The sequence below is a fragment of the Panthera tigris genome, chromosome B3, assembly GCF_018350195.1.
Source record: "Panthera tigris isolate Pti1 chromosome B3, P.tigris_Pti1_mat1.1, whole genome shotgun sequence".
NCBI classification, from domain to species: domain Eukaryota; kingdom Metazoa; phylum Chordata; class Mammalia; order Carnivora; family Felidae; genus Panthera; species Panthera tigris.
Window position 1 is genome coordinate 131659114 of NC_056665.1, and position 14982 is coordinate 131674095.

General features: G+C 38.9%; 1 protein-coding gene across 7 annotated transcripts in view; it reads left to right on the forward strand.

Annotated features, from left to right (window-relative positions):
* TTC8 (tetratricopeptide repeat domain 8) overlaps positions 1 to 14645 on the forward strand; it is a 59862-nt gene extending 45217 nt beyond the window's left edge. For 5 of the 7 annotated variants that reach the window (XM_007094979.3, XM_007094980.3, XM_042990317.1 and 2 more), the window contains 5 exons: positions 6140 to 6279; positions 7583 to 7757; positions 8145 to 8267; positions 11387 to 11470; positions 14021 to 14645. In XM_007094979.3, the coding sequence (XP_007095041.2) occupies positions 6140 to 6279; positions 7583 to 7757; positions 8145 to 8267; positions 11387 to 11470; positions 14021 to 14137 (639 nt within the window). In that variant the 3' untranslated portion in view covers positions 14138 to 14645. The remainder of the gene's footprint in view (positions 1 to 6139; positions 6280 to 7582; positions 7758 to 8144; positions 8268 to 11386; positions 11471 to 14020) is intronic. The other 2 variants (XM_042990315.1, XM_042990316.1) reach the window with 1 other exon arrangement.
* Positions 14646 to 14982: the final 337 nt, after the last annotated feature.

A 14982-nucleotide genomic window follows, 5' to 3' on the forward strand; every position in this document is an offset into this window, starting at 1 on the left:
CTGATGGCTCAGAGCCTGGAGCCTGCTTCCGATTCTGTGTCTCCCTCTCTCTCTGCCCCTCCCCCGTTCATGCTCTGTCTCTCTCTGTCTCAAAAATAAACAAACATTAAAAAAAATTAAAAAAAAAAAAAAAAGAAGTTGCTGTGGCCAAGATCAGAGAGGTTTTTGCCTGCTTTCTCCTTGAGGATTTTGATGGCTTCCTGTCTTACATTGAGGTCTTTCATCCGTTTTGAGTTTTTGTGTATGGTGTAAGAAAGTAGTCCAGGTTCATTCTTCTGCATGTCGCTGTCCAGTTTTCCCAGCACTACTTGCTAAAAAGACTGTCTTTATTCCATTGGATATTCTTTCCTGCTTTGTCAAAGATTAGTTGGCCATACGTTTGTGGGTCCATTTCTGGGTTCTCTATTCTATTCCATTGATCTGAGTGTCTGTTTTTGTGCCAGTACCATACTGTCTTGATGATGACGGCTTTGTAGTATAGCTTGAAGTCTGGGATTGTGATGCCTCCTGCTCTGGTTTTCTTTTTCAAGATTGCTTTGGCTATTCAGGGTCTTTTCTGGTTCCATACAAATTTTAGGATTGTTTGTTCTAGCTCTGTGAAGATGCTGGTGTTATTTTGATAGGGATTGCATTGAATATGTAGATTGCTTTGGATAGTATCAACATTTTAACAATATTTGTTCTTCCTATCCAGGAGCATGGAATCTTTTTCCATTTTTTGTGTCTTCTTCAATTTCTTTCATAAGCTTTCTATCATTTTCAATGTATAGATTTTTCACCTCTTTGGTTAGATTTATTCCTAGGTATTGTATGGTTTTTTTGTGCAACTGTAAATGGGATCGATTCCTTGATTTCTCTTTCTGTTGCTTCATTGTTGGTGTATAGGAATGCAACCGATTTCTGTGCGTTGATTTTATATCCTGCAACTTTGCTGGATTTATGAATCAATTCTAGCAGTTTTTTGGTGGAATCTTTTGGGTTTTCCATATAGAGTATCATGTCATCTGCGAAGAGTGAAAGTTTGACTTCCTCCTGGCCGATTTGGATGCCTTTTGTTTCTTTGTGTTGTCTGACTGCAGAGGCTAAGATTTCCAATACTATGTTGAATAACAGTGGGGAGAGTGGATATCCCTGTCTTGTTCCTGACCTTAGGAGGAAAACTTTCAGTTTTTCCCCATTGAGGATGATATTAGCATTGGGTCATTCACATATGGCTTTTATAATCTCGAGGTAGTCTCCTTCTACCCCTACTTTCTTGAGGGTTTTTTATCAGGAAAGGATGCTGTATTTTGCCAAATTCTTTCTCTGTGTCTATTAAGAGGATCTTATGGTTCTTGTCCTTTCTTTTATTGATGTGATGAATCATGTTAATTGTTTTGCGGATATTGAACCAGCCCTGCATCCCAGGTGTAAATCCCACTTGGTTGTGGTGAATAATTTTTTTTAATGTATTGTTGAATCCACTTGGCTAATATCTTGTTGAGGATTTTTGCATCCATGTTCATCAGGGATATTGGTCTATAGTTCTCCTTTTTAGTGGGGTCTGTCTGGTTTTGGAATCAAGGTAATGCTGGCTTCATAGAAAGAGTTTGGAAGTTTTCCTTCCATTTCTATTTTTTGGAACATCTTCAAGAGAAAAGGTGTTAACTCTTCCTTAAATGTTTGGTAGAATTCCCCTGGAAAGCCATCTGGCCCTGGAGTCTGTTTTTTTGGGAGATTTTTGATTACTAATTCGATTTCTTACTGGTTATGGGTCTGTTCAAATTTTCTATTTCTTCCTGTTTCAATTTTGGTAGTGTATATGTTTCTAGGAATTTGTCCATTTCTTACAGATTGCCCATTTTATTGGCATATAATTGCTCATAATATTCTCTTGTTATTGTTTTTATTTCTGCTGTATTGGTTGTGATCTCTCCTCTTTTATTCTTGGTTTTATTTATTTGGGTCCTTTCCTTTTTCTTTTTGATCAAACTGGCTAATGGTTTATCGATTTTGTTAATTCTTTCAAAGAACCAGCTTCTGGTTTCATTGATCTGTTCTACTGTTTTTTTGGTTTCGATAGCATTAATTTCTGCTCTAATCTTTATTATTTCCTGTCTTCAGCTGGTGTTGGGTTTTATTTGCTGTTCTTTTTCCAGCTCTTTAAGGCGTAAGGTTAGGTTGTGTATCTTTCTTCCTTCTTTAGGAAGGCCTGGATTGCTATATACTTTTCTCTTATGACTGCCTTTACTGCGTCCCAGAGGTTTTGGGTTGTGGTGTTATCATTTTCATTGGCTTCCATATACTTTTTAATTTCCTCTTTAACTTCTTGGTTAGCCCATTCATTCTGTAGTAGGATGTTCTTCAGTCTCCAAGTATTTGTTACCTTTCCAAATTTTTTCTTGTGGTTGATTTCGAGTTTCATAGAGTTGTGGTCTGCAAATGTGCATGGTATGATCTTGATCATTTTGTACTTACTTAGGGCTGATTTGTGTCCCAGTATATGGTCTATTCTGGAGAATGTTCCATGTGCACTGGAGAAGAATGTATATTCTGCTGCTTTAGGATGAAATGTTCTGAATATATCTGTTAAGTCCATCTTGTCCAATGTGTCATTCAAAGCCATTGTTTCCTTGTTGATTTAAAAAAAAATTTTTTTTTAACATTTATTCATTTTTTTTTTAACATTTATTTATTTTTGAGACAGAGAGAGAGACAGAGCATGAATGGGGGAGGGTCAGAGAGAGGGAGACACAGAATCTGAAACAGGCTCCAGGCTCTGAGCTGTCAGCACAGAGCCCGACGCGGGGCTTGAACTCACGGACCGCGAGATCATGACCTGAGCCGAAGTTGGCGGCTTAACCGACTGAGCCACCCAGGCGCCCCTAACATTTATTCATTTTTGAGAGTGAGAGAGACAGAGCATGAGCGAGGGAAGGCCAGAGAGAGAGGGAGACACACAATCCAAAGCAGGCTCCAGGCTCTGAGCTGTCAGCACAGGGCCCGATGCAGAGCTCGAACTCATGGACTGTAAGATTATGACCTGAGCTGAAGTCAGATGCTCAACTGACTGAGCCACCCAGGCACCCCTCCTTGTTGATATTTTGATTAGATGATCTGTCCATTGCTGTGAGTGGGGTGTTGAGGTCTCCTACCATTATGGTATTACTATCCATGAGTTTCTTTATGTTTGTGATCGATTTATATATTTGGCTGTTCCCACATATATATATGTGTGCACATATATGAACAGAATTTCTTGAAAAATACTCAAGAAACTATTCACAGAACCTCTGTGACTGGATTTGGGGAAGGGACTTTTATAACTTTTTGCAATGTTTACATTTATTTAGCATAAACACATATTTTACAATAACACATTTGAAAAACTACATATGAGACTGCCAAAAAAATTAGTTTCAGTCTAAAACTCCTCAAGGTTACATAAATTAATTATGTGCCCATCAATCAAGTGTACAAACACTCCCAAATAATTTTATAGGACTAATTTTAGAGAACTGAAAGTCTTGAAACAATTATCCATTCAGGCTGGAGTCTTTTTGCATTGGACTGAATTGTGTCCCTCCCAAATTACTATGTTGAAGCTCTAACCCCCAGTGTGATGGCAGAGTTGAGGCCTTTTGAGATAATTAGGTTTAGAGGTGGTTGTGAGGGTGGGGCTCTGATGGTGGGATTAATGCCCTTGAATGAAGAGACACCAGAGTGTGCTGGTAGCTAGTTCTGTCTCCCTTCCTCTCTGTCATATGAGGACACAGTGAGAAGGTGACCCTCTATAAGCCAGTAAGAGAGTCCTCACTAGATTCCTGCCATACTGGCATCTTGATCTTGGACTTATAGCCTCCAAATCTGTGGGAAAATAAATTTCTGTTGATTAAGCCACCTAGTCTATGGTATTTTGTCATAGCAGCCCAAGCAGACTGATACACCAACTTTGGCAGCTGTAACACTGAAGCCCTTCACTGTGGGATGTTGTTACCCCAGAAACCATAAAAGTCATGTTCATGGGGCCCATGTCTCATGGGGCCATTAAATTCAGTGGTCAGGTTGCTGCCTAGGTGTGGAGATTCTTCTTTGGAAGGATAGCATCTTAATCTGCTCAGGCTGTTGTAACAAAATACCATAAACTGGGTGGCTTAAAGAACATAAATTTATTTCTCACAATTCTGGAGGCTGGAAAGTCTAAGATCAAGGTGCTGGCCAATTCATTTCCTGGGGAGGGCTCTTTTCCTGCTCTATAGACAAACTCCTTCTTTCTACATCCTTACATGGTGGGGAGAGAGATCATCTCTTTGATGTCTCTTCTTTAAGGGCTTCAGCCTTATGATCTAAATACCTCCCAAAGACTCTATTCCAAATACTATCGCCTTGGAGAATATGAATATGAATTTAGGGGGGACAGAAACATTCAGTCTGTAGGAAGGAAGGATTTGGTGTGTGTGCGGGGGTGGGGAGTGAGGTGCTTTCAATGTCATGTGTTCTTCCAAGTCTTACAAGGCTTTTGTTTTACCAAAAAGTAGAAAATACACTTCTAATGAAAGTCTTTATTATTCATGCTTTTCAATGGGTTCTTATATTCCTAAAATGTTAAAGGATATTTGGAATAGCTGCACGTAAAAGCAGTGTAAAATACAGGAGAGAATGACCTCACAACTAATGAATATATCAGCCTTGTGTTTTGAAAAAAAAAAATTAGTTATTTTTTTAGCTACAAACAATGAATGAAAATGCCTCTTCTCTTAAAGAATTAAATCCTGGCAGGACTTTGAAGAAGAATTTCAAATATAAAGTATGGGAACAGATATACATCCAGCATGAGTTTGGATCAACTCAGAAATGTTTTACTGGGGTTTTATGGAACCAATCAATATCACCCCCCTTCATCACTCCAGGTGATACAAGATTCAGAAAAATGGAAGATAAACCATTAACTTTATTACTGATAACAGCAGAATTGGAGCATGTGGCTTTAGATGTGTGACCAAAAGGACTTGATAGTCTCTGAGTTAGACAGCCTTATCCACCCAGACATGACTGTGCAACCTGCAGAACTTCTGTCCCTGGGAGAGCCCCCTCCACCTGGCAGGGAAGAACAGGGGGGCATGTGACAGGCAGGTTGGCTTCCAAAGAGGTCCAGAAGGGGCTGAGACAAGCATGCTGAGTTTGCCTTCTGGGAATGAGTGAGTAGGAGTGGGAAGAAAGGCCTCAAATAGTTTAATATCAATATTTCTCAAAGTGTGGCCCAGGGATTCCCAGGGATCCCCAAGACCCTGTCAGAGGGTCCACAAGGTCAAAACTGGTTTCATATTGCTAAATATTGATGATATTGGTGATAATGGAGGTCATTTTTTGATACTGAATAACAAAATGCATTTAATCTCTGTACCGTCCCCTCAGCTGTGCTGTGAACCTGAAACTGCTCTAAAAATAAAAGTCCTGAAATAAAAAACCATACTGAGGTCCACAGAGGTTAAAAAAAATTCTGTGTAATAAGAAAGCATTGTGTGGTGCTTGCTTCTCACAATAAAATATGTTATGATTAAAATCTAACAAAAGATAGGAGTTGTCATCTGGTAAGAATGAGTGAGAGGTTCCCGCAATGAGTGTCCTATAAATTGAGAGGCGGAAAGAGTTATGTGAAGTGAGGGCCTTAGGGATATCTTCATGAGGGCTGTGGAGCCTGCACTGGCCTTGAAGGTGGATTTGAGAGCTAAGACAGTAATAACATTAAATGCATTGATTTATGATTATCAGGAGGACTCCCGGTCTCTCTGCTACCGCTCTTCTCCCCTTTTGTGTCTCCTGTGTGTAGCCACCAAGTTATTCTTTAAAAATGTAAATACAACCATGCTGCTTCTTGGTTCCATCCTTCCTTCCCTCTCTCTTCGCCTCTATTCACATCCGTTAGACTTGCCTGACATTATATTACCTACTTGTTCATTTGCTTCTCTTCCTACCCACTGTAACCTTGAGGATAGCCACTTTATCTTTTTGTTTGCATTGTGTCCTCAGGGCCTAGAACGGAGTCTGGCACATAATAGGCTCTCAATATTTGTTGAATCAAGTAAAATAAATCAGCCAGAAAAAAAAATTTTTTTTTTCTCAGCAATAAAGTGTCACTCTTCTTCTTGATGGAGAATAGGAAATGAACAATATTTCATCAGCAGCTGAATACTACAAAGAAGTTTTGAAACAGGACAATACTCATGTGGAAGCCATTGCATGCATTGGAAGCAACCACTTTTATTCTGATCAACCAGAAATAGCTCTCCGGTTTTACAGGTGTGCTTTACAGTCTTTTTGTAGAACTCCTTTCCTGTGAAATACTGGTGAAACTATAATGGAATGAAAATGTAGACAGGTAATGCATAGACCACGTCTATAGGAGACTAAAAGTTCAAGCACCCAGATGTTTGATGAGCATTAAAGGGACATCTAATAATTTGAACATGCTCAGATATTGGCATCTTGCAGAAACATACCTGGATAATTGAGTTTTTAACACCATGGCATTGTATGAATCAGCCACCCACTGCTTCCATTAATCCCACCACATACAATATAAAGGCCCCGAAGCTGAAATAGTGACAAGATTTGCAAAGAGCAGTGGATGCCAGCTTCTGAGCTCTGATGAGGACCTGAAACAGGTTCCCCTCTTCTGTGAAGTGTTGTCAACTCTTGTCCAAATAATTTTTCAAAGTCTAAATATGTTCTTATCTCTGGTTCTCTTTTGAGAACATCCTTATTTCATCCTACAGATGGTTTCTGAGATTAATTTTTAAATTTTGATTTTCTCTTCCACCCCTAGGTAATATACCAGGAGATAACTGGCAGCTGACGAGAGTTCTTTCCAAATATATGTTAGAAGCATAAAATATAAAATGAATGCTGCCTTAGGCATATGCAGCTGACTGTACACCTCCATCCCCCCAAATGGGTCATGGATTTTCCTCAGGGCATCTGGGGTGGATTTTCCTTGGCTTATTTGAACTCTATTGCCCATTGTCCTTTGGGATTAATGATGCATAGAAGCAAAAGGGTTTTTTGAGCCCTAGCATGAAAGCTAAGTGAATAATGTAGGGATCCATTGATGGTCTTGTCTTCCTCGATGGAAGCTCATCAGAAGGTCCCTAGACACAGCTAAATGACGAAGTACAGATAACCAAAACCAAGATTCAATTCAGCTGAAAACTTGGGGGTAAATCCTAAACATAGCTCTTAACTTAGATTAGGGGTAATAGGGGTTTACTAATTGTCACCAAAACTTTATGAAGCAAAATGCTTTGGGTTTTCCTTTAGGTCACTCTTTTGTATTTTGGTTCTCTGACAGAGCTTTTGGAGGAAAAAACTCATGCATGTTGCTTCAGACTTTGTCCTCTGGACATATTTCCCGTGACTAGTAACATTAAAAAAGACACACTTTTGTATTTGCGGAATGTTTTTTCATTTACTATAATACTTTCTATTTCTATTCCTTGGGCATGTTAAAAATTATAAAACATTCATTTCTAACTTTGTAAAAAAAAAATAGGTCTTAATATTTATCAAGTTGGTCTGACACCAATATATGCTCTTTTTCAAAAAGGCGGCTCCTGCAGATGGGTGTCTATAACTGCCAGCTTTTTAACAATCTGGGGCTCTGCTGCTTCTATGCCCAGCAGTATGATATGACTCTGACCTCATTTGAACGTGCCCTTGCTCTGGCTGAAAACGAAGAAGAGGCAGCTGATGTCTGGTACAACTTGGGACATGTGGCTGTGGTAGGTTTTTTCTCTCTCGTATTATTTCCGGTGTAGAAAAGGTAGCCATAAATTAGTTTGAAGACATTTTCAGATCCCATCAATCCAGGTTTGGTTATGGGCTTGTGTAGCAATGTAGCGATTTCTAAGGGTCACCAGAACTCATTTTGTTTTCTCAAGTTAAATCCTCTTACCTACAATTCACACTTGATTATGATCGGTACTTGTTGCTTGGTAGCAGCAAAGACTCACGTGAGGAAAGAAGGGAGGAAGCGTGTGGATCCGCGGGTGCGAATACAAGCTTTTTTTTCTTCCTTTTTTTTTTTTTTTTAATATGAACTTTATTGTCAAATTGGTTTCCATACAACACCCAGTGCTCCTCCCAACGGGTATGCTTTTCTTTTCAAGGGCATCGGAGATACGAATTTGGCCCATCAGTGCTTCAGGCTCGCTCTGGTCAACAACAATAACCACGCTGAGGCCTACAACAACCTGGCCGTGCTGGAGATGCGGAAGGGCCACGTGGAGCAGGTCAGTGAACTACAGTGGCTCAGTGGCTAATCCGGTTTCTCCACAGAAACGTCTTCAGGGGTAGCTATCTTTACATGCTATAGTTTATAAAAATGAGCTCTAGAGGCTCACTGGCCTGGGTTTGAATCCCAGCTCTGTCACATTAGTGGTGTGACCTTGGACAAGTTACTTAACCTTTCTGGTTTTTTCTTAACCTTTGGTTTTGTCAGGACAAACCTGCATCGCCCCAAGTCTTCCCTGTGTTAGTGAACTGTGACACAATTGGTGAATTGTGAACTGTGACCAGCTGGGTGCTCAAACCAAAATCCTAAGAGCCAACCTTGAAAGCACTCAGTTCCTGCCACCTCACCCCATCATGTCTGACAAGCCCTGTCAGTTCTTTCTCCAGGTCACATCCCAGATGTGGCCACTTTTCTCCACCACTGCCACCCTTCTCCAAACTGTACTCCTCTCCTGCCTGAGCTCGACTACAGGAGTCTCCTAGCTGCTCTTTTGGTCTCCGCTTGCATTAGCAAGTAATTGTACCCTATAACACATCCTCCTCACAACGGCCGAAGGGATTTTTGTTTTTAAACAAGAAAGATTTGGGGGCACCTGGGTAGCTCAGTCAGTTAAGCATCCGACTTTTGATGTCAGCTCAGGTCTTGATCTCAGGGTTGTGAGCTCAAGCCCCGTGTTGGGCTCTGCACTGGGCGTGAAGCCTACTTAAAAAAAAAAATCAAATAAAACAATAATTTTCTACTACTTTGCTCAGCATCCTCCAAATGCTTTCCTTTTTGCTTGGAATGAAATATGGATTCAAACCTTGGCCTACAGGGCCCGCATCATCTGGCCTCTGGCTCTCTGTCAGACCACACGTTTTGTTACTTCTCCCTTCCTGCCAACTCTCAGACTTCTGGACACATCCAGAAGTCTGCTCTGCACATACGCTGTGCCTGTTCTTACTTTACGGCCTTTGGAATGTTCTTCTTTCAGATCCTGCGGCGACTTTTTCTTCTTTTTGTCATTTGAGTCTTAGCTTAATTGCCACCTCCCTACAAAGGTCATTTCAAACATCGGTTTAAAGGAGCCCTCCGCCACTGTCACATCTCCTATTTTTTCCTTCACAGTACTTATTTTATCAAATATGTTCATATGTATATGTAATGTGGCATGGCAGCCACATGAAAATAGGGACCTTGTTTCTCTTCCAGCTGCCAGATGTTCAACATCAAAAACAGTGTCTGGCAGGTGGTAGGTGCTGGGCCAGTATTTGTGAAATGAATGAACAGTATATAAAATGGGGTTAATAACAGAACCTGCAGGTGTTTGGGGAGGATTCGCAGATTATGCACGTAAAGCACTTGGCTTGGTAGCATAGTATTGAGCACGGGGCAGATGCTTAAAAAATCACTTTATCATAAAAAAGAAGTTTAAAAGGCTAAATACACTTATACAGTATTAGTGACAATCGAGGATAGATAAGTATTGCATTCCGAACTTTAGAGATGAAGAAACAGGGACTCCAGGAGGTAAGTGACATAGTGAATACCATGGCAGGAATGTTAACCTCTAACCTGGTCTCCTAAGCACAGCGATAAACTTGTAACAAAACAAGGAAATGAACATCCTTGGACATTACCTTTATGTCATCAGTTCCCCCAAATAAGACAGATTTGTATTTTATAAACAAAAACTAACTACAGATGACTCTTGAACAACACAGGATTAGGACTGCTGACCCCTTCATGTAGTTGAAAATTCAAGTTTTACTTTTGACCTTCCCCCAAAACTTAATTAAGAACCCACTGTTGACTAGAAGCCTTACCAAGAACGTACGCAGTCCATCAACACATTGTCTTGTATGTTATATGTACTATATGTTATCTTGTGTGTTATATGTACATATAGTTTGTATGTTACATGTAGTCTACAGTAGAGTAAGCTAGAGAAAAGAAAATGTTATTCAGAAAATCATAAGGGAGAGAACACACATTAATAGTACTGTCCTGTATGTATTGGAAAAATCCACATGCAAGTGGACCCATGCAGTTCAAACCCGTGTTGTTCCAGGGTCAACTGTACTCCAAATGGGAACTTATTCTGCCATGGAATTTGACCTATCTCCATATGAAGCAAGTGCTTTTGTGATTTTTCTCTGTCCCCATGTCAGTGATCTTTGTTTCCTACTTATTACAGTTTCTCCAGTATTCAACCAATTTGAAATGTTTTGGTGAAAGATTTCATGCTACTAACCCCTATTTTATTATTAAAAATTATACATCAATTGAAAGAAAAATAGCTAATCATAAAACAAACAAACAAATCAATATCTACCATCCCATATGTTATTTTCCATTAAAAAAAAAAAAGATGCACAATTTGTCCACAGGTCATGGATGGAGGTTTTGGGTTTAGTTACACGTTGGAGGGATATTCAGCAGTGTGGAATGGGGAGTCTGTGGTCCTAACAATGAATGTGTGAGCATCTCTTGTCTATCAGTGGTCCCTGCAATGCATGATCGTTTGAGCCTGTAGGGGATGAAAAATGATGCGAATTTTGCTTCTTGAGTACATGAGATGACAGAGAGCTTGTCATTTTCAGTTGCACTCACTTGTTATTGTGAGGTCAACAGTGTATTAAATGCTCATCACCATTCTCCAGCACAGAACTTGGGGCTTAGAAATTTACTATTTTTAATTGTTTTCTGTAGCATCAGAGAACGAGTCATTAGAAGCCTAAGAAATCAATCAACAGCAATAAAACTAGAATAAGCCTTTTTTTTTGCATTGAGAAGATTGTATTTTGATTTGTCGTATTAAAACATAAACTTTACAAGAACAATGATTCTTGACTTTATAACTACTCTTAATTTTCTTCATATTTTGAAGCAATTTTATTATTAATATAATTTTGGCAAGATATAAGTATTGTATTTCGGTAAGTTGTGTTTCATGAGGCGTGTCATCTGTATTTATCACAGGATCATGTTTATTAAGGTCCTATCTTGGATAAAAGACTCTTTTACCAAAAACAAAAACAAAAAACAAAAAAACCCATAATTACAAATATACTGCTGATAGATGTTCATATATCCTTGGTTTTCTTTTCTTTCCTTTTTTTCTTTTTTTAAATACAGGCAAGAGCACTGTTACAAACTGCCTCATCCTTAGCACCCCATATGTACGAGCCACATTTTAATTTTGCAACGGTCTCTGATAAGGTATTTTCTTTCTTTATCAATTCCTCATCTGATCTGTTTCTTTTTCTTGGTTTTTAAAATACAGATAAGGAAATTCTAACGTTTTGAAAGAAGCGATTTTTTTAAACATTACATACACATGTCTTTCACTTGAAGGGATAGTTTGATACACTGTAAAGAAATTTATCACTGGCTATGGACTAAACTTAATATTATAGATTGCATTATAGATGATCTGTTATAGATTACAGAATTATTTTATTTTTAAAATATGATATTTAGTCATGAAAAAATACTCCTTAAGTAACGCCTGGTTGAGGAGGGATTTAGTAATTGGCTTTTATTGCAAAGAAATCCTGTCTGTCATTATTGCTATAAAATTAGGGATATGGGTGAACAATGTGGGGAAAATACAACTGTTAATACTGTGTTACAAGTCAGTTAATAACCAAGAGCTAAAAGGAGCACCGTTTTCAATAACAAGAGGAAAAACAGATAAAAAGTATCTGATAACTTTTACTTGGAAATCTTTCTTTTTAACAAGGTGAGTTTCAAGGGTAAGGAAATGGCTAAAAATATTTGCTGTGTAAAGACTCTTTATAGACCAGAAGACATTATAAAAATGTCATTTTTTATAGCACGAACATCAAGCTATCCTAACTTGCATTTCTGCTGGGAAATAAGTTGTCATTTTCTTAAACATTATTTTTTAAAGTTTATTTATTTTGAGAGGGAGGGAGGGGCAGAGAGAGAGAGAGAGGGAAAGAGAGAATCCTGAGCATGCTCTGTGCTTGAACTTACGAACCGTGAGATCAAGACCTGAGCCGAGATCCAGAGTCAGATGCTTGACCGACTGAGCCACCCAGGCGCCCCATAGAAGTAGTCATTTTTGAGTGTTCGTAAGTGCTATATAGTTCCAGGTGCTCCTATACACCATCTCGAGTTCTCCCAACAACCCTGCCACGTACATTTCCCTCACCTTCCTGACTCGTGTTTTTATACAACTGTTGGTTCATTTACTGAACTTCTGCTACGTATCAGGCACTGTTGTAGGCACAGGATGTTAGTGAATAAAACAAAACGTCTACTTCATGCAGCTTACATTCTAACGGAACCCAGGGCTGCTTGAGCTTAAAAGACTCCCCTGGAGTCACATGGCCATGGCAGGTTCAGAATTTGTATCCAGACCCCAACGATGCCCAGGTGTTTTCCACTGCACTGTGCTGCCACTTAGTTAAACCACAAAGGGTTGATACCTTCCTTTCCCATATCACATTTTAATAATCTAAAACTCAAATGAGAGATTTCTTTACACAGAAGGCTATACTTTCTGTAAGAGAAAATGGTATGTTAAAAAGAAATGCTATGATTTTTTAAAAAAAGAAACTCATGTTTTTAATATGCGTTATATGTTTCAAAAAAAAAAAAAAAACCCTGCCAGATTTGAATTATCTAGGTTTGGGTGTGCACACACTAAAAAATTCTCACTTTTTTATGAGCGCATGCATGAATCTAGATCTATTCAGATGGATCCAGATACTGTGTGTGCTTTTCTTTGGGACTGGACTTGAACACAAAAGTTTATTGAAAATCAGAGACAACTGATTACTTAAAAACTTCTAAAACCCCCACATTACTGGCACCCTTTAAAACCTCCCTGAGCATGTTATTGTATCTTTTTTTAAGGCTTATTTATTTTGAGAGAGAGAGAGAGAGAGAGAGAGAATGAGAATATGCAGGTGCACATGGGGGAGGGGCAGGGAGAGAAGGAGAGAGAGAGAATCCCAAGCAGGCTCCATGCCATCAGTGCAGAGACCAGGGCGGAGCTCCGACCCAGGAACTGTTGAGATCACGAGCTAAGTGAAATCAAGAGTCTCACACTTAACTGACTGAGCCACCCTAGTGCCCATTATCGTATCTTATATATAATAGTTATTGCTTGAATTTTCTGTCTAAAAGATTATGCCCGAGGGGCGCCTGGGTAGCTCAGTCAGGGGAGCATCCAACTCTTGATTTCAGCTCAGGTCATGATGTCACAGTTTGTGAGTTCCAGCAGCCCCTGGTCAGGCTCTGAACTGATGGTGTGGGGCCTGCTTAGGATTCTCTCTCCTTCTTGCTCTGCCCCTCCCCTGCTCACACGGTCTCTCTCTCTCTCTGAAAATAAATAAACTTAAAAAAAAGAAGATAATGCCCTAGCCAAAACTTGTCTTTGAGGCACATTACAAATCATTGTCCTAAGACATTCTGAAACTATATAGAGCTGGGTGTTGTAGTATGCAAATGTTATTTTATTTTTATAACACTGTCTGTGATAGGAAACGAAAACACAGGCTTATGAATTCATAACTAGACCGCTGTAATGGAGCAGAATTTATATGATTGGTTATTTTATATTTCTCATATTTTACAAGACTGAATTGTAATCTAGGTGAAAGGATTCTAGAATCAAAGAGCATAATCAAGCGATTTACCCTTAAGAACCCTTTGATTTTCTACAGTGTACAGATAGTACATCTTTTTTTTTACTTTCTTACTCATTTTTTTCTGGTCTTATTCTGGTATTTCTTACAGATTGGAGATCTCCAGAGAAGCTATGTTGCTGCTCAGAAATCTGAAGCAGCATTTCCAGATCATGTGGATACCCAACATTTAATTAAACAGTTAAAGCAGCATTTTGCTATGCTCTGATTGTCCCTGAGACCAAGTATATTCTTACGATGGGGCATTGCACAAGGGAAAAAGTAGTGTGCTTGTATGTATAGGATATACACACAATGCTTGATATTAGTGAAGATGGCCTAAGGGAGTTTGCACAAGAATGCATAATGAACACTTTATAATAACAACTTTCTAAGACAGGATGTGCTATTTGTAAGTAGATCGTGAAAACTTCTCCCACATTATATGGTACATGTTTGTTTATAATGTTTCTGAAACATTTTCATGAATTTCCTCAAATTTTTATTAATGCACATTTTTAATGTCCCTGACCTGGCCATTAGCTAGCATGTAGCTTTAGAGGTCCGAAACCTGCCATAAAAATTCCACTTTTATGGCTAAAAATGTGTATATATATTCCAGTTAGAGAGTTTACTTAGAGCTTAAAATTGTATTTAAAACTCTTTATCAAATGCTTTGTGAGACACTATGCATTTTATGTATTATGCTTTAAAATAAATCAGTGTGTAAAACACCATCATTCTGTCATTTTCCATGATTTTTTATTTTAGTTATCTCAGAAAAAACAAGTTTTTTCCAAAGTCCAGTAATCTTAGAAATCAAGTCATTATTTTAATTTTACTTGAGATGATGTACCACCAATTTTGTATTTTCCTCAGAAGCTATTTATGGGATATCACACTTTCAATAGAAGAGTATCAGGATTAGAAATGGAGTCACAGGCCTGGAGTCCCATGGGCGGTGAGCCCCGAGAGGGTTGGGCCAGATCACTGGACCACGTATTGCAAAATCCTGCAAAGGCTCTTGAACTTGTCTCTCCTACATTTAGTGGAATTCTCATTAACATGTTCACA